The sequence below is a fragment of the Myxine glutinosa genome, chromosome 14 (assembly GCF_964187855.1).
Source record: "Myxine glutinosa chromosome 14, kmMyxGlut1.1, whole genome shotgun sequence".
NCBI lineage: Eukaryota > Metazoa > Chordata > Myxini > Myxiniformes > Myxinidae > Myxine > Myxine glutinosa.
In genome coordinates this window covers 61,889,890-61,915,289 of record NC_136274.1, presented here as the reverse complement: position 1 = coordinate 61,915,289, position 25,400 = coordinate 61,889,890, and the positions used below count along the sequence as shown (strand labels likewise).

The 25,400-nt window shown below is 43.7% G+C and overlaps 1 protein-coding gene across 1 annotated transcript; it reads right to left on the bottom strand.

The window, feature by feature from the left end:
* Positions 1 to 1,715: 1,715 nt before the first annotated feature.
* ACAT1 (acetyl-CoA acetyltransferase 1) lies at positions 1,716 to 25,400 on the bottom strand. The gene is made up of 12 exons (XM_068135982.2): positions 25,235 to 25,400; positions 25,030 to 25,074; positions 22,567 to 22,684; positions 20,531 to 20,626; positions 20,190 to 20,290; positions 19,625 to 19,768; positions 19,347 to 19,497; positions 7,205 to 7,300; positions 6,951 to 7,064; positions 3,709 to 3,773; positions 3,353 to 3,510; positions 1,716 to 2,123 (listed from the first exon to the last, which is right to left on the bottom strand). Exons 1-12 carry the CDS (start codon positions 25,280 to 25,282, stop codon positions 2,003 to 2,005), a joined length of 1,257 nt encoding a protein of 418 aa, XP_067992083.1. The 5' UTR covers positions 25,283 to 25,400; the 3' UTR covers positions 1,716 to 2,002.

Genomic DNA, 25,400 nt, shown 5'->3' with positions numbered 1-25,400 from the left:
CTGTTGTTGTTGTGTTGTTTCACCCCAGGCTTCTTTGTTTAAAATCTTAACTCAAAAAAAAAATGTCCTTCTTTGTTCTTGTACGTTAGTTCTTCGACCACGTGTTTCACCCCCATTTCCCCAGATAGTTTTCATGGTTTAATTTTAAAATGTTTAAACTATCCCCTGAAGTGCTGTATTCTGTCGTATATTATAACACATTTTTCTTCTTCTTTAAAAGGTTGCTATCGACTTGCTCACCAAATCTCTTCATTTCAAAAAAAAAATTCCATCTTCTACAGTTCTTCCTTCCTAGATTCCCTAAACTCACCTGCATTCCAACCCTCCTCCAACATAATCAAACAGATCTCTGACTTGAAAATCACAAGTCATTTTGCAATAAATGTTCATTTTCCATTAATCGTACAACACTTTCTAAAATCCAAACTCACCCCTCCCCTCCTAATCTCCCCCATCACCCATCCCTTTCAAATCTCCCCCCTCACCCCTCCTCTCCTAAACTCCCCCTTGCCCCTCCCCTCCTAAACTCCCCCATCACCCATCCCTTTCAAATCTCCCCCCTTGCCCCTTCCCTCCTCTCACCCCTCCCCTCCTAAACTCCCTCTCCGCTCCTAAACTCCCCCCCTCCCCTTATAATCTCCCCACCCTCATTTTCTCTCAAATTCTCCCCTCACCCCTCCTCATCAAAGCATCCTCCCCGCTTCTCCCTTCCAACTCTCACCTCCATCTCCCCCAACCTTCTTCTTCGCTCTGCCCCCCCCCTTGTCCCCCCCTCAAACAACACCTCACTGTGCCTCATCCAATCACCATCAAACCTTTTGTCCTCTTCCTTCCCTTTCTCCTAGCTATTCTGAAATCTCTGACACACTATCAACAGCTCTCCCGACCTCCTCCTCTTCAACAGCTTACCCAACATTCCTACAGGTCGCACAAGATCTGTCAGTAACCATCTTCTGGTTTAACTGCCAAAATCAAGACTCTCTGCTCACCTTCACGCCTCTGGAACAAACTCCCTCACTCCCTTCAATCCCACTCCTCCCTCCAGGTCTTTAAAACAGCTGTTCACCACCATCTCTTATCTTCCCCCATACAAAACCTTGATCTCTTCTACCCCCGTTAATTCACCCCAGATACACTTTTTTTTGAACGACTGACTTCTTTCCTTCCTAGAAGTTCTAGCAGTGTCCTTGTGTTTTCTACCTTTCCCACCACTACCCTGCCACCTCCCCCCAAGCCCTCTCCCTCCCACAAATCTCCCGTTGTCCCTGTTCTCTCTTGCTGTACTTGTGTGCTTCCCTCTCTCTCCCCATCTTGTCTCCTGCTCCCTTTATTGTATGTTTTGTGTGTCCGGTTTTTTTTGTTTTTTTTGGTGATTGATGTTAGCTCTTGCACGAGCCTCGATCTTGTATTTCAAAAAAAAAAAAAGCAGCGTTAGTCAAAAGTCTGACCTGCCATTTCTGGTGGCAACCATCTCTTACCGCTGGGAGTTTCGATTGACTAATTCATGGACGGTACTTTCCCTCAGTTTACCCAATGGTAAGATGTGGCTGCTACCATATAAATCGTTGGGAAATCCAACTTAAGTTGTATTTTCTGCTTGGTGGTGGTGCAAACTCTTGACATGAGAATCGGGACGTCGGAGTCGACATTTTTCACAAAGACAAAGACAGAGGCTGGGACAGGTCTCTAAAGTAGGCAGACATGGAAATTTCCACTGAGCTTAATGGGGCATTCTTTTTATTACTATCTATTTTTAATGATAAAGGGAAGGGGGAGAAAGATCAAAATTCAACCTTTGTAAAACAACGGAGGAGGAAGTGAAGGGGTGGGGGGGGGAGGGGAGGGTTAAACAATGATCAGATTGAAAATTTATGTTTTAAACTTGATTTCACTTCCAGCTGTTGTTCAAGCGTATGTTTGACATCAGGTAATATGCACCCGAGTGCATGCACACATTTTATTTTCCTGGCATCAGAGGTCTTGAGGAACCACCCTCCACCGATCAATATTTCTGTACGAGGAGTGCGGAAGCGCCTCCACCGCCATTGCAGATGCCAGCCATGCCGAATTCCTTCGTTTTCAAGGCATTGACCAGATGTCCAAGAATGCGAGCGCCAGACATTCTGAAAGTGTGGAAGACAACGTCAGAAAGCAAAAATAAACTTGCAATTTGCCTTCTGTGGGCCGTATCACTTATCAAGATCCAGTAAATATATTGTTGGTTTTGTTACAATCAAAAATGTTGCAGCAAATAAATAAAATAAAAAACTAGAGCAATGAGACTCGCCAATATGCCTCCACATCGTCCCACAGATGCCCTCGTTCACTTTCCTAAAAATAAACAAGTTTCCTTTAAATCCCTTCAGCTGTTTTCAAGTATCACATTTTCACCAGCCACGAAAGGTTTCACATCGATCGGTGAAGCGGTTTCACATCTACCGGTGAAGCGGTTTCAGAGAAGGGATAAAAAAAAAATCGGCTTTCACACTAATATGGCTGCCATACCACATGACCTTAAAAAATGTACACTCTGCATGGGTAGGGGATCACATTTGTGAAGTTTCGTGTTGATCGGATAAGGTTTGTTTTCCTATCCAAGATGGCTGCCAAACCACGTGACCTACGCGACATCTGTAAAAACATCATTTTTAAACTATATATCATATTTTAATCGCCATGCCCAGTCAATGACACGTAAAGTTTCGAGTCGATCAATTTGGTGGTTTGTGAGAAGATTTTTTTTTTTAAGGTTTCAGGTTAAATCGAATATGGCTGCCAAACCATGTGACCGTATGGGCCGTATCAGTATGGGCGTATGTCATAAATTTAATATTTCAATCCAAGTGGTTCATATATCATGTGCATGCAATTTCAGATTTTTAGGATAAGGAATTCAATTAAAACATTTTTGGCTGGCATACCACTTCACCTATGATGCCATCATTGTCATAATTTTGTTCCCCATTGGGAGTACTTGACAATGTGCCAAGTTTCAAATTTTTCCATTCGGCGGTTTCCAAGAAATAATTTAATTTTTTGTGTTTAATCCAAGATAGCTACCATATCACGTGACCTATGACATCACAATCATCATAAAAACATTCGGCGTGGGTGTCACTCCTACCCTGAAAGTTTCATCTCAATCGGACATGTGGTTGGTGAGAAAAATGAGGTTTAGCCCATATGACAGACGGACGGACGGACGGACAACCCGAAAACATAATGCCTCCGGCCTCCTTCCTGGGCGGAGGCATAACAACACATCAAGAGCGGATATTGGATTCGATAAACTTCTCAGCCGAACAGCATAGATTGTACATGTATGAATCACCAAGCCGACGGACAGTCTTACCCGATTGGGTGGCCAAGTGACACTGCTCCCCCATTGACATTGACACGGCTGGGGTCAAGTCCCATCATCTTTATGTTGGCAAGAACCACTACGCTGAAAGCTTCGTTTATCTCCCACATGGTCACATCATCTTGTTTCAGGCCACATGCCTTCAGTACCTGTGGAGGCAGGGAAAGAACAAACAAAGAATCCATATGCACTTTGGTTCCAGTTGGTTCTATTGAAGAGCAGGGTGTGGGTTCTTGCTCAGTCGTCCCTCCTGGTTTGTTCAGGTGTAAGGTGTGGTTTGGGTAAGGGTCATATGGAAAGGTCGTCAGTTTCCCCGTTCATCAGAAGTGAAAGCCCAAAATGCGAACCTTGGGCATCGCATGTGCAGGGGCCACCGGGAAGTCGATGGGATCGACAGCAGCATCTGCAAACCCTGCAATGAACAATGATCGATTCCAGTTTGCAATCACTTCTGTGTCTGAGTGCGCGTGTCCGGGCCGTAACTTTTTAACATTTGAGCTAATGTCATCAAATTTTCAACAACTTTATTATGATAATATAGAGGACAATTTTAATAATTTTGTCAAAAGGTCATAGGTCAACATCACCTAAAATCATAAATTTTCACCCAATTGACCTGAAATTTACCATTTGAGTTTTGTCATCAAATTTTCAACAACTTTTATTATGATAATATAGAGGACAATTTTAATAATTTTGTCAAAAGGTCATAGGTCAACATCACCTAAAATCATAAATTTTCATCCAATTGACCTGAAATTTACCATTTGAGTTTTGTCATCAAATTTTCAACAACTTTATTATGATAATATAGAGGACAATTTTAATAATTTTGTCAAAAGGTCATAGGTCAACATCACCTAAAATCATAAATTTTCACCCAATTGACCTGAAATTTACCATTTGAGTTTTGTCATCAAATTTTCAACAACTTTTATTATGATAATATAGAGGACAATTTTAATAATTTTGTCAAAAGGTCATAGGTCAACATCACCTAAAATCATAAATTTTCACCCAATTGACCTGAAATTTACCATTTGAGTTTTGTCATCAAATTTTCAACAACTTTATTATGATAATATAGAGGACAATTTTAATAATTGTCAAAAGGTCATAGGTCAACATCACCTAAAATCATAAATTTTCACCCAATTGACCTGAAATTTACCATTTGAGTTTTGTCATCAAATTTTCAACAACTTTATTATGATAATATAGAGGACAATTTAATAATTTTGTCAAAAGGTCATAGGTCAACATCACCTAAAATCATAAATTTTCATCCAATTGACCTGAAATTTACCATTTGAGTTTTGTCATCAAATTTTCAACAACTTTATTATGATAATATAGAGGACAATTTTAATAATTTTGTCAAAAGGTCATAGGTCAACATCACCTAAAATCATAAATTTTCACCCAATTGACCTGAAATTTACCATTTGAGCTAATGTCATCAAATTTTCAACAACTTTATTATGATAATATAGAGGACAATTTTAATAATTTTGTCAAAAGGTCATAGGTCAACATCACCTAAAATCATAAATTTTCATCCAATTGACCTGAAATTTACCATTTGAGTTTTGTCATCAAATTTTCAACAACTTTATTATGATAATATAGAGGACAATTTTAATAATTGTCAAAAGGTCATAGGTCAACATCACCTAAAATCATAAATTTTCACCCAATTGACCTGAAATTTACCATTTGAGTTTTGTCATCAAATTTTCAACAACTTTATTATGATAATATAGAGGACAATTTAATAATTTTGTCAAAAGGTCATCGGTCAACATCACCTAAAATCATAAATTTTCACCCAATTGACCTGAAATTTACCATTTGAGTTTTGTCATCAAATTTTCAACAACTTTATTATGATAATATAGAGGACAATTTTAATAATTTTGTCAAAAGGTCATAGGTCAACATCACCTAAAATCATAAATTTTCATCCAATTGACCTGAAATTTACCATTTGAGTTTTGTCATCAAATTTTCAACAACTTTATTATGATAATATAGAGGACAATTTTAATAATTTTGTCAAAAGGTCATAGGTCAACATCACCTAAAATCATAAATTTTCACCCAATTGACCTGAAATTTACCATTTGAGTTTTGTCATCAAATTTTCAACAACTTTATTATGATAATATAGAGGACAATTTTAATAATTTTGTCAAAAGGTCATAGGTCAACATCACCTAAAATCATAAATTTTCATCCAATTGACCTGAAATTTACCATTTGAGTTTTGTCATCAAATTTTCAACAACTTTATTATGATAATATCTATCTATAATTCCAGTAATCTCTGTCTGTCTGTCTGTACGTTTGTTTGTTTGTCTGTGACCGCTGTTTCTCGACAACTACCGGTCCGATATACTTGAAACTTGCCAGGTATATTGCTGGGGACCCGAGGATGTGCCTTTTCAAGGTTTCATATTAATCGGACAATTACTTACCGAGCTATGTCCAAAAAACGATTCAACCAATCAGAGAGCAGCGAACGATCGCGTGTGCCGAACGTGGAGGACACACTCTGCCTCGGATGGCACATTTGAGAGCGTATTCATTTATTTCACGTTTGCAAACTATGTTGGCGTTAAACTATGTTTTAAAACTAATAAAACCGAATTTGCGATTCATTCGCTTTCCTGCGCGTTTGTGCACGCGATGGCGATTTCTTTACCAAACTCCGGAAGCCGTTCGCTTTGGACCAAACCATTGCATGTAAATAGAGGGGGGGGGATTGTCACCGTACTCGCAAGCCGTTCGCTTTGGACCAAACCATTTCATGTAAATAGAGGGGGGGGGGATATAATTTTAGATATAGATATAGTACGGGCAATGCCCTAGTAGAGGACAATTTTTATAATTTTGTCAAAAGGTCATAGGTCAACATCACCTAAAATCATAAATTTTCACCCAATTGACCTGAAATTTACCATTTGAGTTTTGTCATCAAATTTTCAACAACTTTATTATGATAATATAGAGGACAATTTTAATAATTTTGTCAAAAGGTCATAGGTCAACATCACCTAAAATCATAAATTTTCATCCAATTGACCTGAAATTTACCATTTGAGTTTTGTCATCAAATTTTCAACAACTTTATTATGATAATATAGAGGACAATTTTAATAATTTTGTCAAAAGGTCATAGGTCAACATCACCTAAAATCATAAATTTTCACCCAATTGACCTGAAATTTATCATTTGAGTTTTGTCATCAAATTTTCAACCAAGCTTTATTACAAGAATATGGAGAAGACAAATTAATAATTTGGTCAAAAGGTCATAGGTCAACATCACATAAAATCGTCAATTTTCATCCGATTGACCTGAAATTTAAAGAATTTGCATATCGGGTCAGTGAATTAGTTCACCAATCAAAAGGTAGGGGTCGATTGTTTTTAGATCAAAAGGTCAAGGATGCATGAAATCAATTTTATTTTATTTTAAACTTGTTTTTTTGAGCATACAGAAGAAGTCGTCTGAATACAAACTGACGCGGATGAGCTTTGCATTTTCAGATGCTTTCTAGTTTTGTTTTGTGCAAAAGTGACGCACCAACAATCCTTGCCAGAGGTGTGATGTTCAACCGCTTGGCGGCCTCCGCAGTCGTGAGCACCAGAGCAGATGCACCATCACTTAGCTTGCTTGCATTGGCTGCTGTCACTGTACCTGTGGACATCGTAGCCCATAGTGGGCGTAACCTGTGAAATAAAGTCTGACAGGCTCTGTAAAGTGTTTCTCAAGGGATTTGTTTTGTTTAATTTCACTCGCCGAAGAAAAACCATTTCATTGCCGTTGCGCAGATGTACCGTCGTCTTTCTGAAACGCAGCTTTCAGCTTGGGTATTTTGGTGAAGTCAACGCGCTTGTACTCCTCATCTTCAGACACCAGCACATCTGGTTTTCCTGCAGAGGTTATTTTTGATAAGGCCTCGATGTTAAATGCTCCATTTCAGCATGACATTTAGTGAAATGTCATCACCTCTATCATGTGAAGATGTCAACAAGCTTATTATTTTTCCTCAAAGGAGCCATCGCTCCACAGGTTTTCCACCACAGGATTTTCATTAAAGACAAAGTATATTTGCCATCATCCTTTATTACAATGGTAAACTGAGCACGTTTTACAATTTATTTGTGTATTTACTGTGCAGTAATATTGTCCTGTCCGCAACTGGTTACCACCGAGCCGTTGACGGATGAGCCGAACAAGCATTAAGCCCTGAGGTGATCCAATTATGGCGGAACCGAAGAACCACAAAGTGTTTATTCTCACGAACAAACGGGTTTATTCCGAACCCAACAATAACAACAAAAATGTAACAATAACTATCTATCTATAATTCCAGCAATCTCTGTGTGTGTGTGTGTGTGTGTCTGTGTGTGTGTGTGTGTGTCTGTGTGTGTGTTTGTTTGTCTGTGACCGCTGTTTCTCGACAACCACGGGTCCGATATACTTGAAACTTGCCAGGTATATTGCTGGGGACCCGAGGATGTGCCTTTTCAAGGTTTTAAATTAATCGCAGAAGTAGTTACCGAGCTATGTCCAAAAAACGATTCAACCAATCAGAGAGCAGCGAGCTATCACGTGTGCCGAACGTGGCGAACAGACTCTGCCTCGGATGGCACATTTGAGAGCGTATTCATTTATTTCCCGTCGGCAAACTATGTTGGCGCTATGTTGGCGTTAAACGATGTTTTAAAACTAATTAAAACTAATTTGCGATTCTTTCGCTTTCCTGCGATATGCGACCTTCCGGAGCTCCTGTGAGAGCGTGCGCCATTACGGATAGTACGGGTACGGGCATGCCATATGTTGGCGTTAAACTATGTTTTAAAACTAATTAAAACCATTTCATGTAAATAGAGGGGGGGGGGGGGATTGTCACTGTACTCGCAAGCCGTTCGCCGTTCGCTTTGGCGTTGCGAATGAACCAAAACATTTCATGGACCAAACCATTTCATGTAAAGCGTTCGCCGTTCGCTTTGGCGTTGCGAATGGACCAAAACATTTCATGAACCAAACCATTTCATGTAAATAGAGGGGGGGGGATATAATTTTAGATATATATATAGTACGGGCATGCCCTAGTTTATAGCAAAGCAAGGAGCGAAATGAGAATAAATAAAAAGAAGCGCTGAGGTAAAACTGCAACGGTGAGGATCTTCTCACACAGACACAAAGACACACAGGGTGAAGTAAGAAAATAAAAGACACGCTCCGGCACTCAGCTGGCCCAAATGGATCCCGTCGAAAGTCAGCGGCCGTTGAAGCCCGAAGCCACATAGGCGGGAAGCCCAGAAAATGGCGGCAAAGATGGACTCCAAGTGCGCCCTGGAGCGGGGCAAGCAGGGAACACGGCCCTCGTTCTCCTCTCCTGCCTCCACTGCTTCACAATCCTTCGGTGTGATAATAAAAATCCTCCGCTTAGGTAAAGGGAAGCACGGCCACGTCCTGCAGCACCAATCTCCACGAGCACACTCAAACGCTCCTGTCTCTCGAACCTTCTCTCCCAGCCTTGCTTCGCGCTCGCTCCACCCACGTCATCGGGCCCTGTCACTCCGGGGAGAGTGGCCTGTTGGTCCTGTCCCCCGCCCATCGAACCATTATGGCACCGCCTCTCCTAGGCGGGTCCTTGCCTTATAGTGTCCATTGGAGCGTGAATAGCTTGGCCGGCTGATGCTATAAATGTTAGGAATGGCCACAGAGGGTATTACGAATAGGGAAATTATCCTTCATCCCTCCCACCCCCCACCCATGTGATGCACATGTAAACACATAATTAAGCCACATTTCCCTGCTTATTACATCGAAATGCCCCTACACATCACACAGTCCATACTATTCCGATTCAATCTTACCTTTCATATGGTATTCTTTGACCTACCCTGATAAACGTAACAATATCTTGATTTACGAACACCACATTCCTGAAAAATAGTTCTTAAATTGAGAGTTCGTAAATCGGGAGTGATTTTCCCATAGATATAATGATATATTGGGGGGGATGTTCCCCCCATAAAAAAATTCAATAATAATGAAGAAAATATGAAAGAGGTACATTATGGTGCCTCTTATAAATAAACACCACCTGTCGCTCGCACCAAAAGTCTCCATAGTGGACCATACACCCTCACTGCACTTCAAGTCTGAAAAGGCTCTTTAGTCAGGCAGATAGGTGTAACAATTGTGGGTTTATACGTACAAGCATGAAATTTGGCACAGTCATAGATAATAGTCTAATGAATAATTCCAGATATGGACCCACCGCGAAAACGTCCTATGGTAGCCGTGGCGGCCATTTTACAAAATGGCCGCTTTTAGTCTAGTGGCTAGACTATGCACGATGGGTGCCTGTCCACATTCGAGACATGATGAGTCTTAGCAAGTCACACCCAGATATTGCTACTGAATTCACCAATGGCAAATTCACAGTTCACAAGACAAAACGAGTTTTCTCATCTATGGCCATTGACCAGGCTCATGAGCAAAATAATGCTGCTGTGAAGAGTGACGGTGGTGCTGTTGGACTCACTCAAAATCCAAATGCTCTTAGAAGATGGATGGTGGCTGGGCCGGAACTGGTTAGAATGACTACCGAGTTTGAAGCATCCATGGAGGGAAGGAAAATAAGGATTAATCAAGACACACGCCACCATGAGCAAACATATAGTTCACAGGTAATCTTTACTCAACATGTCAAACGTCTGGTTGAAGTAATAGAGGAAATGGGAAACCCCTTCCTAGAAGAGAGTACAGACTTGCTGCGGCTGGACACAAGAGACATTGCTGACCCAACTGTTGTTTCTACTGTTCAACAGGCTGAGGAGATAGGTAAGCAACAGTACAAGACCTTCGTAGCAGACCGTCTACTGGAGCGAACCGTACCTCTTACTGAGCCAATAAAGAAGAATAAACTCCCATTGTTTAGTCGATCGTCTCCAAGAGAGAAATCCAAGACAAGTTTGCAAGTAACTTCGCTAAAGAGTGACTGCTCTTTATTCTCAAGACTCTACATTGCGTCTCAAACACGAGATGGTGATCTTGCAGAATTTTTCCGCCATGAAAACCAAGCATGTCCCGCGTCTTTATCTCAGCTTGGGAAGTTACGACTGGGAACCAAATCAGATCTATTGGTGTGTCTAGAAAGTTGCGCAGAGGTCAGAGGTGATGCTCCAAAACCAGATACTGACGTCACTATCCTTGACGGGGCAGTGTTGGTGAACGTTCTGAAACCAGTTGCTGCCAAAACCTTTGATGATTATGCGCTGAAAGTATTCTTGCCACACATACAAGGTCACTTGCAAAGAGCCTGTCGTGTGGATATAGTCTGGGGACCAGTACCGTGACAACAGCCTGAAATCTCAAGCCAGGGACAAACGTGGGAAAGGCATTCGAAGGAGAGTTGACGGATCCACTGTTCTTCCAGGAAATTGGCAGCAGTTCCTGAGAATTGATGCAAACAAAACATTATGGCATATATGTGTATCTAGAGTCATTTCATTAGAACATAAAGAAGCATTTGTGTCGTCCGGTAAAAAATAATCGCGGTCAAAACGGCCATTTTGTAAAATGGCCGCCATGGCTACCATAGGACGTTTTCGCGGTGGGTCCATATCTGGAATTATTCAATAGATTATTATCTATGACTGTGCCAAATTTCATGCTTGTACGTCTAAACCCACAATTCTTATGATGGATACACCTATCTGCCTGACTACTTGGCCTTTTCTTCATTGAGCACTGTGTTAACCGTTACATTTTTGGTGGGTTTGGCTTTCAATCCAAACACTTGAATACAACAACAACAACAACAACAACAACAACAGGCATTTTAAGGCCATTTTCCCTGCAAGAGCGGGGGTTAGCCTTGCGGTCCCCATGACAATCTTCTCCATTTTTCTTCCAGACGGAAGCCTCTCCTCAGTGAAAGACACATGAAAGCCCGCTTGGAGTTTGCAAAAAAGCACCTAAAGGACTCTCAGACTGTGAGGAACAAGATTCTGTGGTCTGATGAAACCAAGATTGAACTGTTTGGCTTCTGCCTGGCCACTCTGCCGTAAAACCCAGATCGGTGGAGTGTTGCAGTGATGGTTGTCCTTCTGGAAGTTTTTCCCATCTCCACACAGGATCTCTGGAGCTCAGCCAGAGTGACCATCGGGGTCTTGGTCACCTCTCTTACCAAGGCCCTTCTTCCCCAATTGCTCAGTTTGGCTGGGCGGCCAGCTCCATGAAGAGCCCTGTTTGTTCCAAACTTCTTCCATTTAAGAACTATGGAGGCCACTGTGCTCTTGGGAACGTTCAATGCAGCAGAGATTTGTTTGTAGGCTTCCCCAGATCTGTGCCTTGACACAATCCTGTATCTGAGCTCTGCAGGCAGTTCCTTCGACCTCATGGCTTGGTTTTTGCTCTGATATGCATTGTCAGCTGTGAGACCTTATATAGACAGGTGTGTGCCTTTCCAAATCATGTCCAATCAATTGAATTTACCACAGGTGGACTCCAATAAAGGTGTAGAAACATTTCAAAGATGATCAAGAGAAATGGGAGGCACCTGAGCTAAATTTCAAGTGTCATAGCAAAGGGTATGAATACTTACGTCAGTGATAATTTTCTTTTTAATAAATTTGCAAAACTTTCTAAAATCCTGTTTCCTCTTTGTCATTATGGGGTATTGAGTGTAGATTGATGAGGGAAAAAATGAATTTAAACGATTTCAGCATAAGGCTGCAACATAACAAAATGTGAAAAAAGTGAAGGGGTCTGAATACTTTCTGAATGCACTGTATAACACGCACTTTGATACAAGGACTTCCAGGACAGAAGCACAAGGAAGTATAAAGCACAAGGACTTCCAGGACAGAAGTTGGTATTTCAAAAAGGGGAATTGGGGTGAAATTAGCGGGGGTAGAAAAGATCAAGGTTTTGGATGGGGGAAGATAAGAGATGGTGGTGAACAGCTGTTTTAAAGACTTGGAGGGTGGAGTGGGATTGAAGAGAGTGAGGGAGTTTGTTCCAGAGGCAGGAGAAAAGAGGCATGAAGGAGTGAAGGTGAGCAGAGATTCTTGATTTTGGCAGTTTAACCAAAAGAGGGTTGCAGGCAGATCTTGTGCGACCTGTAGGAATATTTGTGGGACAGAGCCCAGAGAGAGCTGGGGGGGCAAGGCCAGAGAGGAGTCGGTAGAAGACGGAAAGACCACCAACCTGCCTGCGGTGAGTGAGTGAGAGGCCCTTGGAGTTAGCTTCATCGCGGGAGATTCCAATGATTCTGAATGCTTTGGTTTCAACAGCGCGAAGGCGAGCTAGGTGTGAGGCAGGAGCACCAGCCCAGAGGGGAGAGCAGTATTCCATTGAGCTGCGGATGAAAGCCTTGTATGTGGTGAGGAGCTCAGGTGTGCCAAGGAAGGACTTTGCACGACGGAGGATGCCCATTCGGCGACTGGCTTTGGAGGCCAGATTTGAAATGTGGTTTTTCCAGGAAAGATCATGGCAGATAGTGAGACCCATAAGCTTGAGTGACAGAACTTCTTGGAGAGGATTATTCAGAAAGTGGATGGGAGGGTTGTCCAGTCGGTCTTTTCGGAGAGACATCGTAAGAGTGTGAGATTTGTCAGGATTGAAAGACATGTTCCACTTGTTTGCCCAGTCTGTGATTTTGTCAAGGTCTGCAGAGAGTGAGGAGGCTGCAGACTGCCGATCTGAGGGATGAAGAATGGAGCGACAGAGAGTAGAGTCGTCAGCAAAGAGATAGAGAGGATTTTCAAGAGAGTCAGAGAGATCATTGATGAAGACCAGAAAAAGCACAGGGCCCAGAACACTGCCTTGGGGAACTCCAGCCTGAACAGGAAGAGGAGATGAGAGAAACCCATTCAGGGCCACACGTTGACTACGACTAGGGAGGAAGTCCGCCAGCCATGCGTGGAGATTTCCATGGATACCAAAAGAGGAGAGTTTGGTGAGCAGAGCGGGGTGCTAGACTGTATCGAAGGCACGTGATATGTCAAGGGAGACTGCTCTAATTTCCTGTTTGGCATTGAGGACCTCCATCCATTGTTGAGAAAGCAGAAGCAGCATGTCCAGAGTGGAGTGTCCAGGTCTGAAACCAAATTGATGATCAGAGATCAAGCCATTGGAGAAGAGGAAAGATTTCATATCTGAAGCAATGATGGATTCCATGACCTTGCTGATAATTGGGAGAAGGCTGATTGGTCTGTAGTTGCTGGGATCTGTTTTTGCACCTTTTTTGTGAAAAGCGGTGATGTTGGCAGATTTCCAAGCAGATGGAAGATGACCTTGAGCAAAAGAGAGGGTGAAGAGAACAGAGAGAGGGAGTGAAAGAGCGGAAGAACATGATTTTAGGACCCGTGGGCTGATGCCGTCAGGTCCAGTTGCAGAATCAGAGTCGAGGGTTGACAGACACTTTTCCACCTTGTCAGGAGGAAATAAAAGGACACAGAGTCCAGGAGCAGCTGGGTACGACTGGGTACGGTGGGTACAGAGAGGGATGGGTTTGGGACACAAGATTTAGAGGCAAACACAGAGTTGAGGCATTCGGCTTTTTCACGTGCGGAGTCAGCCGTGTGGCCATTTAAGGTGAGGGAGGGGATGGAGGGGGGACAAACACCAGAAACAGATTTTACCAGACGCCACCAGGATTTGGAAGAGGGAGACAGATAAGAGAGTTCGGTCCTGAGGACGGAGAGATATTGTTTCCTGGCTCTCCTGAGGGTGGACACACACTTGTTTCGGGCTTTGTGAAAGGAAATGAGATTTCCTTCCGTTGGATTTGCTTTCCAGGAGACGAAAGCAAGTTGTTTCTGGGCAATAGCCTCACCACAAGATTCCGTGTACCATGGACGGGAGGAAGGGTATGACAACTGAAGACGAGAAGGGATAAAACTGTGCATGAGAGAGAGCAATTTACTTTGGAAGAATTCCCAGGATGAGTTGATGTCAGAGGCAGTAGAGATGGGAGACCAGTCCAGATGATTGATGGCTGCTTGAAGACCGTGCCAGTTGGCCTGAGTGAAATGCCAGACTCGTCGACGCTGAGGAGGCTCTCTGAAAATGGTCAGAGAGATGTCCACTTTAACCAGCACATGATCAGAAGAGCCGATTGGAGCAGAAGAAGAGCAGCAGACATTTTCAGGGAAGTTAGTCATAACCAAGTCCAGAAGAGAAGATTCTCCGTTGACTGAGATCCGGGTTGGGAAATTGACAGATTGTGTCAGTCCCAGTGAGTCACAGAAGTCCTTTGCTGAAGAGCCATGGCTGGTGAGAGAGGTACCCACCCCCAGCCAACTGGCATGGTGACAGTTGAAATCACCACATATGAGGAAGAGAGAGTTGGGATGGGTAGATAGAAGTTGGTCCATATTATCAGACAGCGAGATGTAGATGGAGTCATCACTGTTTGGTGGACGGTACAACACGCATATGAACAAAAGGTGGGAGCGAAGGGGAAGCCGTAGCCAAAGGTATTCCTGGGGGTGAGGTGGAGAGAGGGCAGTGCAGGGCGAGTGAGGGAGAGAGTCTTTTTAATAAAGATAGCAACCCCACCTCCAGAACGAGGCTCAGGTCTATCATACCGGAGGAGGGAGTAACCTGGGAGAGATACCAAGGAATCAGAGACATCATGAAGGAGGAAGGTTTCTGTTAAGCAGATCACGTCTGGTTTGTCAGAAGCAACCTGTATGGAGAGATCAGTTAAGTTTGAGCGAAGGCCCCGGATGTTTGAGGTCCATACTGTTAAGGAAGAGGAAGGGGGAGCATCGGATACAGAACAGGGGGGGGGGAGCGGTAGGGCAGGATGTGGAAGAGGAGGAAGAGGTAGGGAGAGCTGTTGCAGGTGTGTCAGAGATTACAGAATAGCTTGGAGAAAGGGAAGAATGTGGCGGACAAAAGGTTTGATGGTGTTTGGGTGAGGCGCAGTGAGGTGTTATTTGAGGAGGGGGAAGAGTGAGGCAGAAGGTTGAGGAAGATGAACGTGAAAGTTGGAAGGGGGATGAAGCAGGGAGGACGCTTTGAGGAGGAGGGGTGAGGGGAGTCGAGGAGGGGAGGAGTGAGGGAGAGTCTCGGAGGGGAGGGGTGTGGGGGGAGTTTAGGAGGGAAGGGGCAGGGGGGGAGATTTGAAAGGGATGGGTGTTTGGGAAGATTTGGGGGGGAGGGGCAAGGGGGAAGATTTGACAGAGATGGGTGATGGGGAAGATTTGGAGGGGAGGGGTGAGATTGGATTTTGAAAAGTGTACGATTTATGGGAAACGAACATTTATTGCAAAATGAGTTTCTTGAGACATTCGAGTCAAAAATACGTTTGAGGACGCTGAAGGATGGGTGGAGTTCTGGAGAGTTTAGGGAATGAATGAAAGATGCACTGTAAGAGATGGAATTTTTTTTTTGAATGAATAGAATTGGTGAGCAAGTCGAAAGCATCCTTTTATAGAAGAAGTAGAAAAAAGTGTTATAGAATATGACATAATAATAAAGTTCTTCAGGGGACAGATGAAACATGTATTAACAACTTGATCACGTGATCTCGAACAACGTGGTCGAAGAACGAAAGAACGAAGAACGAAAGAGCAAAAGAACGAAGAACGAAAGAACAAATAAGAACGTACAAGCGGATAAGAACAGGGAAGGAAAAAAAATTTTTTTTTTTTTTTTTGAGATTTTAAAACAAGGGAGTATGGGGTGAAAAGACCGTGAAAAACAGAGACCGACAGTAGTTGCAGCGCGATCGAAGAACTGCTGAGACAAAAAACAAAAGCCTCAAGCCAAGGTCTGAGGACACGGTAGCCTACTACTACTAGCACTACACTAGGCCTCAGAATACACGATACGAAAAAAAGCGACGATTCTGTACACAGGTATGAAAAACCAACACCGAGAAACCTATTAAAGTCACCCCAATAGGTACATACACCGAAAGAAAGATAAAGATACGCCAAAAACACAAATGTGAAAGATCACTTAGCTTCGAAAGCGTGAGCGCATGGAACAGCTTCGAAAAGACGTGACCTCGCCGTGATCTCGCGAGATCTCAAACAATCTCGCGAGATCTCAGACGATCTCAAACCGGTCTGACAAACGGAACCGGTCTTTCAATCCCGAAAAATCTATCACACCCTGTCGCCCCGGAAGGATGGATCTTCAGATGAACCCACCTGTCGATTCCCATGGTCAGCCACTGGAAGAGGTTGGTTCTTGACCTTCCAGGTATCACAATCAGCCATGGCCTCTCTAGCACGGACTATATTGAAAACTGAAGGCAGCCACAACCTGGGCATACTCTTGTCATTACGAGTCGTTCCTCGAGTAATCAATTACTCAACCTAAAAAGCCTTTGTGCATCGCTCAGTGGAGTACTGCTCTCCACTATGGGCTGACACCCCAGCATCACATTGGTCTCTCGTTTAATCCAAAACTCAACATTTTTTGAAATCTCCCCAAATGAAGCCGATTGCTTACAGTTACAGGACAGTGGCCTCTTTACCGCTTCTCAAATTCAACTCTCTTGGCCATCAAACTCTTCCGAGATCCTCCAGAATATGCATTCTTCTCGTAACCCCCTCTTGGTTAAACTACCAAAATCCACTCTAGTCCCTTTATCTTATGTTATGGATCTGCCTTCCTGAAGCAGCAGCCGTTATTTCCAGGGCTTAAAAAGCAAGTAGTATCATTTCCCCATCTGTATACACAACATTTTCTACCCCACCTCTCCCCATCTCTCGACCCAATCATCTAAGTGCAAACCAAAATCTTGTAGGTTATTCTGTTTCCACCTTTCCCGTTAATTCCCCTCCCTCTCCCCCCCCCCCCCCCCCCCTCCTGCTTGAATACAAATGTGGCCCCACCGTCGATTTGTTGCTTTTTTGTTTTACCCTCTGTCATCTCACTCTTCCATGAGCCATAACCTTGTACAGATAAAACTAAAGTGCTATCCAATATCGGGAGTTTTGCTGTAGTTGAAACAGCTGTCCAAACGCTTTCCAGAAAAATGAGCATCATTGCTCATTTTAAACCAACTACTAATCTCTTCCTTTTTTTTTCTTTTTTTAAATGAAGAATGAAATTTCCAACTTATTCCAAATGCTGCACGGAAGCAACTCGCACCTAAATTCCCAATTTTTTTTTTTTTTTTTTTTTTTTTGTATACTTAATCGAGGCTCGTGAAAGAGCTAACATTTACTTCACAAACAAATCGACCAGACAAACAAAATACACAAAAAGAGGGAGCGGAAGACAAGATGGGGAGAAAAGGGGAAGCACACAAACGCAACATCCGAGAGCAGGGAGATGTGTGGAAGGGAGAGGGCCTGGGGGGAGGAGGCATGGGAAGGGGGGGGGGGGGGGGAGGGAGAAGTATAAAGCACAAGGACACCAAGGACTTCCAGGACAGAAGTTGGTATTTCAAAAAGGGGAATTGGGGTGAAATTAGCGGGGGTAGAAAAGATCAAGGTTTTGGATGGGGGAAGATAAGAGATGGTGGTGAACAGCTGTTTTAAAGACTTGGAGGGTGGAGTGGGATTGAAGAGAGTGAGGGAGTTTGTTCCAGAGGCAGGAGAAAAGAGAAAAGAGGAATGAAAGAGTGAAGGTGAGCAGAGAGTCTTGATTTTGGCAGTTTAACCAAAAGAGGGTTGCAGGCAGATCTTGTGCGACCTGTAGGAATATTTGCAGGACAGAGCCCAGAGAGAGCTGGGGGGGCAAGGCCAGAGAGGAGTCGGTAGAAGACGGAAAGACCACCAACCTGCCTGCGGTGAGTGAGTGAGAGGCCCTCGGAGTTAGCTTCATCGCGGGAGATTCCAATGATTCTGAATGCTTTGGTTTCAACAGCGTGAAGCCGAGCTAGGTGTGAGGCAGGAGCACCAGCCCATAGGGGAGAACAGTATTCCATTGAGCTTTGTTTTGCACCACCTAAATTCCCAATTTGTTTTGCACCACGTTTCATTACTCCCTCAAAGACCAAACAAGGTATTTTTTTCGATTTCAAATTATTTTATCTGTATATAAAATAAGAATCATAATATATTTACTGTCATATATGGAGGAGAAAACAGAGTTGGAAGGGAGATCAAAAATTTCACTTTATGCAAGTAATATGTAGATGGACCCAAGATATAATCAATTTATTATACAATGGGTTGACGTCCCAATCCTATCTGGGACAGTTGATGGCCGAGTGGGTAAACGCCTTACTTAGTTTGTGATCAATGGTGGGTTTTATCCCCCCTGTGACTGCTCAGAAACTTTGCCCAGCCTGCCGATCGAAAATTGAAAATCATTCCAGACGGGAAACTTCCTGTTTCGAAGGACGTCGTAAAGGACACAAACAACAGGCATGAAGAACGAATGCAACATGTTAAATAAGGAGGTGTAAAAGCCTCTGCATCAACGGCGGTAGACTTCCGGGTTTTTTTTTAATACTACCTTTAAAATCATTATTTTATTTAAATTGAATTATGCACTTGGCCATTGCATGTGGTAAGGTGGTCGATGAACTCTCTAATTAAAAGAAAGATGTAGGGACGGTTCCAAATGATCATTTCTTGCGACCATCCCTGCATTGTGACTTTTGGCACATCATCCCCACATCGTTTTGCATTAAAAAAAAAACTTTTTATTACTTGTGACTTTTGGAGCACCACCACATAATCTGTTATATTCACACCGTGACGTCAATTTTCCATTGAAAGTGATATCGGTCTTGGTAACTGGACGTTTCTCAAATAAATGGTAAAAATAGTTTCATCCAATGAGAGAAGGCCTTAAACCCTGCTATTTGATTTGAGGTTAATAATAGCTGTATTGGGATGAGCAATCGTTCTTTTGTTGTGCAATTCCTTATAAATTTACAAACTCATGACTAACAACTCCAAACTATCAACAACTGATACCAAGTGAATAAAATCCAAGGAAACCAGCATCAAACATTGTTGGGGAATAAAGGCCTACCTTTTTTCTTGATGGTTACCGGCACGATCTCTTTGGCCAATAGGCCGCTCTGCCAAGCAGCTTTGCTTCGTTCATAAGACCATACTGCATAGGTATCCTGCTCTTCACGAACTATCTTGAACTTCCTTGCCGTGTTCTCTGCACAGTTTCCCTAGACCCACCAGAAATGATATCCTTAAAAACAGCCTCCACCCCTCGTGGTAATCCTCATGCATCTTATTGCGTTTTGGTGAAGAAGAGCTATAGTTGCAAGATTTCGGAGACACCAAAAAATGTACCATGTGGAACTTGTTGTAGACATCGGTGAGCGCATCGAAGGCAATGAGGTCTTCGAGTGCGACGCGACCATAGGGCGGGTCTTCCCTCCGCATCATGTACGGCACGTTGGACATGCTTTCCATCCCACCTGCCACCATCACATCCTACGTGGTAGTGGTCGAGGCATAACGATACCGATTAACAGGTCTCAAAATTTACATAAACGGTATTATATTTTGGAAAGTGTTGGGACAGCGCGAACCAAACAAAATCGGAAGCGGCCCGACCTGAGCGTCGACTTAGACCTATTTGCACAGTTCTGAGGTTTCGACCGACACTTCCCGCCGAGCTAGAGTGGAAGGACTATCCACCACTGAACCCGCACTAAGGAGGAATTTTGCAAATATTACGCTCGTCGTATCGACCGACTGGTACAGTGTTAGCGATTCACAATTGGGAATCGAACAAACAGTTCAAAATTGATAAACCTGTTTTCCCCAACTGTCCCGATACTTTTTCTAATGATTTCAGATTCTCTTATCGCATGCAATTCATGCCAAAGACTCAACCGAACACGTCCCTTACCTGGTGTCCGCACATGAGTCCTTGAGCTGCCAGCATGACCGCTTTGAGCCCCGATGCACACACCTTGTTGATGGTTGTGCACGGGGTAGGAATCGGGAGACCTTTTGGAGGTGGTTTCGGGAGCAGTTATGGAAAGGAGAATGCAACTCGCCAACTTGTTACTTTTAGCTCAATCTTTGCATTTGTTGGTTCAATCTGGAGTGCGAATTGATGAAACCATGTACAAGTTAATACGTTTCAACATTTGAATCTTCAGTGTTAACTGTGCTGGTTCCGAGGCAAAAACGAATCGACATGACGAGTCCATAAGGGCATTTCTCATTGGTGAGGATTTCTCTTACCTGCCCCAAGTGCAGCCTGTCGAGTGGGTGCCTGGCCCTCTCCTGCTTGAATGACATTCCCCATGTACACCTCTTTTACCTCTTGTGGATCAATTCCTGTGACGAGATGACAGCACCGGATGTGACCTTGGATTGAAACACTGTGGGCACCGTGCTCTGTCACCACATCCTATATACTCTATATACTCTCGGCAGTTATTGTATACTAATAGGGGGCTGTGGTGGCCACTCTCGTCGTTTCTAATACTGCCAAGTCAATAAGATTTTCTTTAAGTTCGATGTATTGCTTTTACCCTTTAGCATATGGCAATTAAACTTGCCCACATCTGTTTGACGCTTGTCTGTACATTAGAATTCCCGAGAGAAACTTGAAGCTTCCAAAGACTCATGATGGGGATACTAAATGGCTCCGATGTCGGTATGTGAACAAGTACCCTCGGAGGAAAAGCAATAAACAACAACGGGAACGAGCAATCGAAGATTGCATACCCTCGCCCGGACTTGTTTTTGGTGTGGTTTTATAGTATGTATTTTATAGACGTACTCACATTCTAATTGTACATTCTTTATGGAGGAACTCGGTTGAAAAAAAGATAACGTGTAAAAATTGTGGTAAACATTGGCAAATGCTGTGCGGACAGACGAACAAACGGACCCAAATGCAATACCCACTCCACCGACGAGAGCAACTATATAAACGGCAATCGGTAGAGCGCACATCTCCACCAGGACGAACGGTTTAGGTTTTGTATCTCACCGATGGGCCAGATCTGCATCCGGACCTTAACAAATATTGAATCTGCTCGTTTTTCCCACCTACCCAAGTCATCCACCAAGTTGTTGCAATTGTCGGCATCTTTTTCACATATCGTGCTATATATCGTTTTTTGGTCCCATCTCTCATTGGTGAAGAATCACTTTAAGAATTCTTAAATGTCCGGATCCAGATTTTCACAAAAGTCGAATCGGCTCGTTCTTGTCGCCTACCCAACTCGCTCACCAACGTTTGTCTGGATCCGGGTCGCCCAGACGGCAGAGCACAGGTACGGTTCACCAAAGGACCTGGGTTTGATTCCTGGTCTGGGCCTTGTAATTTTCCCACACATGTCAATTCATTGGCTATCATTCTGCATATCGTTTTTGAAGTATCTCTCGTCGGTGAAGAATCACTTAACAATATAAGCCTGGTGTTGGCTTAACGGTTAAAGTGGCTGGCTTGAGATCAAACAAAAGGTCTTGCGTTTGAGCCCCTGGGTGTGCCGTTGAAATAACATCAGGTGGGTTGACTCAGCCTGTCGTCCTTCAGAGTTCGGTAAAATGAGTACCGGCTTATTGGGGCACTGCATCGGCGGCACAGCTGTGCTTCCAGATAATGATGCGAGCAGCAGTCTTAGGCTGCATACAAAATACCAACAACTTGAAAGTTTTTAGTATCTGGATCCGCATCTTCACCAAAATCCAATAAATTAGTCCTTGTCAAACACCCAACCTCTCCACTAAATCTTGGCCAAATCCATCCATTCTTGAGATATTTGTTTACAGACAGATGAAAACATAGCCTCCATTCATTGGATAACAAGAGAGTTCATACAACGCATTACACCGCGATGGACAACACAATATTTGAGCTCCATTGCATGCAGAAGGCGACGCGAGTTGGGAGAAGGCCCTATCTCTAATGGAGAGATTTCTCCAATGAACTGTGGACAGAACACGACCTTTGGAACTCAGATGAGGAATGTACACCAATGGTTTGTTTGAAGTAGATCAGGACAACATTGAGGAGAAGCTTTTTATAGTTCTGCAACTTCCTGCATTTAAATAACACTAAGATCCCCCCCCCCCCCCCCCCCCAAAAAAAAAGAAAAATGACAGTGCTACATTTAAATTGCTCAAAACTTTACAAGAGAAGTAGAGCGGCTTTGGATACGATGTAGCCAAGATTATATACAGCTGGTGCCTCAACAATCATCTCATGATGGAGTTATTCCCATCTTTGCATCGTCAATTAACGGCCTCGCTCTTTATAATCACACCTGCTCTTTCAATGGCCGCCCGGATAGCGATGGACCCCAGTTGGGTAGCGGGAAGTGAAGACAAGCTGCTGCGGAAGGAGCCAATAGGTGTCCGCGCCGTGCTTGCAATCACCACCTCCTGAATCCACGACACGAGACGTGCACATCAAGCACGTGATATTCATCTTGCAATACCTGATCCGCCGAGTGATCGAATCAACTGTTGGCCCAAATACCTGAGCGATCAATAAAATGGACAAGTCCATTATATCAGACAATTGCACTAAGGAAACAGTTCAATCTAGCAGTAAAGCAACGCTTGTTTCGGCGAGCAAACCTTTGCACAACTCAATAGATCGATGGAGCCTGGTGTTGGCTTAGCGGTTAGGGTGCCGGCTTGGGATCCCAGCATCCTGGGTTTGAATCCCGGTCGATCGCTGAATTAACGCCAGGGGGGTTGACTCAGCCTGTCATCCTTCCGAGGTCGGCAAATTGAGTACCAGCTTGCTGGGATGAATGATCAAGGTGTGTACCCCGATTTAGAATAGGTACACCGTATCCCTGTGCATCGTAAGAGCGTGACCAAGGGTTTTTTTTGTATACAAGATCGAGGCTCGTGTAAAGCCGCTGTCACACCTTGACGTTTTAGCCAGCGTATGCCGACATATGAAAAATTTGGCTACGTTAAGAGCACGCTGGCATACGTCGTAGTACGCCAAGCTCGTCGACAAATTTTGTGCATGCACAAAATTTGTCGACGTATGCCAGCGTATGATTCACACCAGCACTCAATTTTGATATGTCGGCATACGCTGGCTAAATCGTCGAGGTGTGACAGGGGCTTAAGAGCTAACATTAATCACACAGAAAGACAAACCGACACCGACACCGACACATAAAACATATAACATGGGGAGCGGTAGACAAGATGGGGAGAGAGGGGGAAAGACACAAAAACAACATTTGAGAGCAGGGACATCGAGAGATCTGTGGGAGGGAGAGGGCTTTGGGAGGGGCATGGGAAGGGGGGGGTGGGGGGGGACAACAAGGTTGGTGCCAGGAAGGGCATCTGGCCATAAAAACATTGCCTCAAACAGGGAACCATGATTGTCATGGGGCCTGCAAGGCTAACCCCCGCTCTAGCGGGGAAAATGGCCTTAAAACGATCATTCATTCATTTTCATTCAATAGATTGATGGGATTTCGTATTCAGAATACCACCATGGCACTCACAAAGGAAAGTGTTTGAGGGAGATCTCATACGGTACCAAGGACCATCTATTTATAATTACATACATTTTGTCTTGTGTTGTGGACCATGCTCTACACAGACCTGTGGTACTGCCAAAGCAGTTTCTTTGGCAAGAATTAGGCCTACAATCATGGACGGGTCGCCTCTTCATCGCAGGATACTCAACTGAGGGTGACAGGAATTTGGAATTTGGTCAAGGTGCTGGCAAAAACTTGCCTATTCTTCGTGAAACACACAGTGGGACCTTTAACGCCCAACGACTAATGCATGCAGCTGGGACAACTAGTTCTTTTCAAATACTGAACATCAAGCAAGGTTGCAGCACGTATCATTTTAGCTCACCTGAAGCGAAGTTCAGGGCAGATTATGTGGTGGCGCTTCGTCCGTCCATAAAAACTTGAAACTTCTTCTCCGAAACCGCTGAAGGGATTGCGACCAAATTTGGCACAAATTTTATTTGTCGTGTTGTGACTAAAGTTTGTTCACGGCATAAAAAAAAAAAATCGGGGTATGAGAGGGTTTACCGGGGTCAAAGTGGATCCAGGTTTGACCCCCCAAAATAGGAATTTGCTTTCTTCTCAGAAACTACACACACGATTTCGATGAAACTTCACCACAACCTCAATCACCCATGATGTACCAATGTTTGTTCAAAGCATTAGAAAAATTGGGGTCTTCGGAGGTATATGGGGTTGGGGGAGGAGGGGAGGTTGCCCCCCAAAATAGGGAATTTTTTGTTTGTTTGTTTAAAGTCTTATGATTATGTTAGTATGATTCTACATGCTGCCCTGTCTTATAGCCACCATTGAAATTGGTTTAAAATACCCAGTCGGTGTAGTATACTGTGTATTCTACCAGGTGAGCACCAGGGGTATTGCCCCTATGATTTAAATCTTGACAATGACTCAGCCGGGATTCGATCCCTCCACCGACCTCCCAGAGGTCAGAGCAGACGCTCGAACCATTACACCACATAGTTATAATCTTATTTTGCTTCGACATTTGAAACGAGAACAAAACGTGATTATATGAGGTTTGACATCACCTGACTGACTGCCCGACAGGTCTCTGAGGCTCCCGTATGTAATATATAGACCGTCCCTTAACCTGCATTTCGGGCGGTGTAGAAGCAAAGCCCAGTTTGGTCCGTTACTTCCTCCGATTAACACGAGATAACTAAGCGATTTATATAAAGAGGAATGTTGTGGGGCTGTTCGGTTGAGGAGACTCACGTGGAGACCACGGGACGGAGATCGGTTCAAACAGCATCTTCCGACCTGCAACAGTCAACACGGTGCTCAGTGGTTGTGCTGAAGCGAAGAAAACGTTAAAAACAAATTCCCTCGAAATCTAATGACCTCGTCCCGAGACAATCGGAGCAGCGTTTATCCGAAAATTGTACAATTGGAGACAAAACACCCTGGTCGAAGTTCTCACCACGGGTTGGAGGTAGTTTGCAGCGCGGAGGGACACGTAAAGAGCCATATGGAAGGTCGTGAAACAACAGGAAGCGCTCTGATGGAGCTTCTTCTTCTCCGATTAATAGTTGCTTCTTCTTCTCCGATTAAAAGTTGCTTCTTCTTCAAAAAGAAACGAAAGCCCT

What these genes read in the sequence shown, in the direction of transcription:
- ACAT1 (XM_068135982.2), bottom strand. Translation starts at nt 25,282, where the DNA reads ATGGCTCTTTACGTGTCCCTCCGCGCTGCAAACTACCTCCAACCCGTG. An exon ending in GGCGGCCATTGAAAGAGCAG is followed by an intron (nt 20,627 to 22,566) that starts GTGTGATTATAA and finishes ATCTCGTCACAG; the next exon opens with GAATTGATCCACAAGAGGTA. An exon ending in CTGCACATGCGATGCCCAAG is followed by an intron (nt 3,511 to 3,708) that starts GTTCGCATTTTG and finishes CTGCCTCCACAG; the next exon opens with GTACTGAAGGCATGTGGCCT.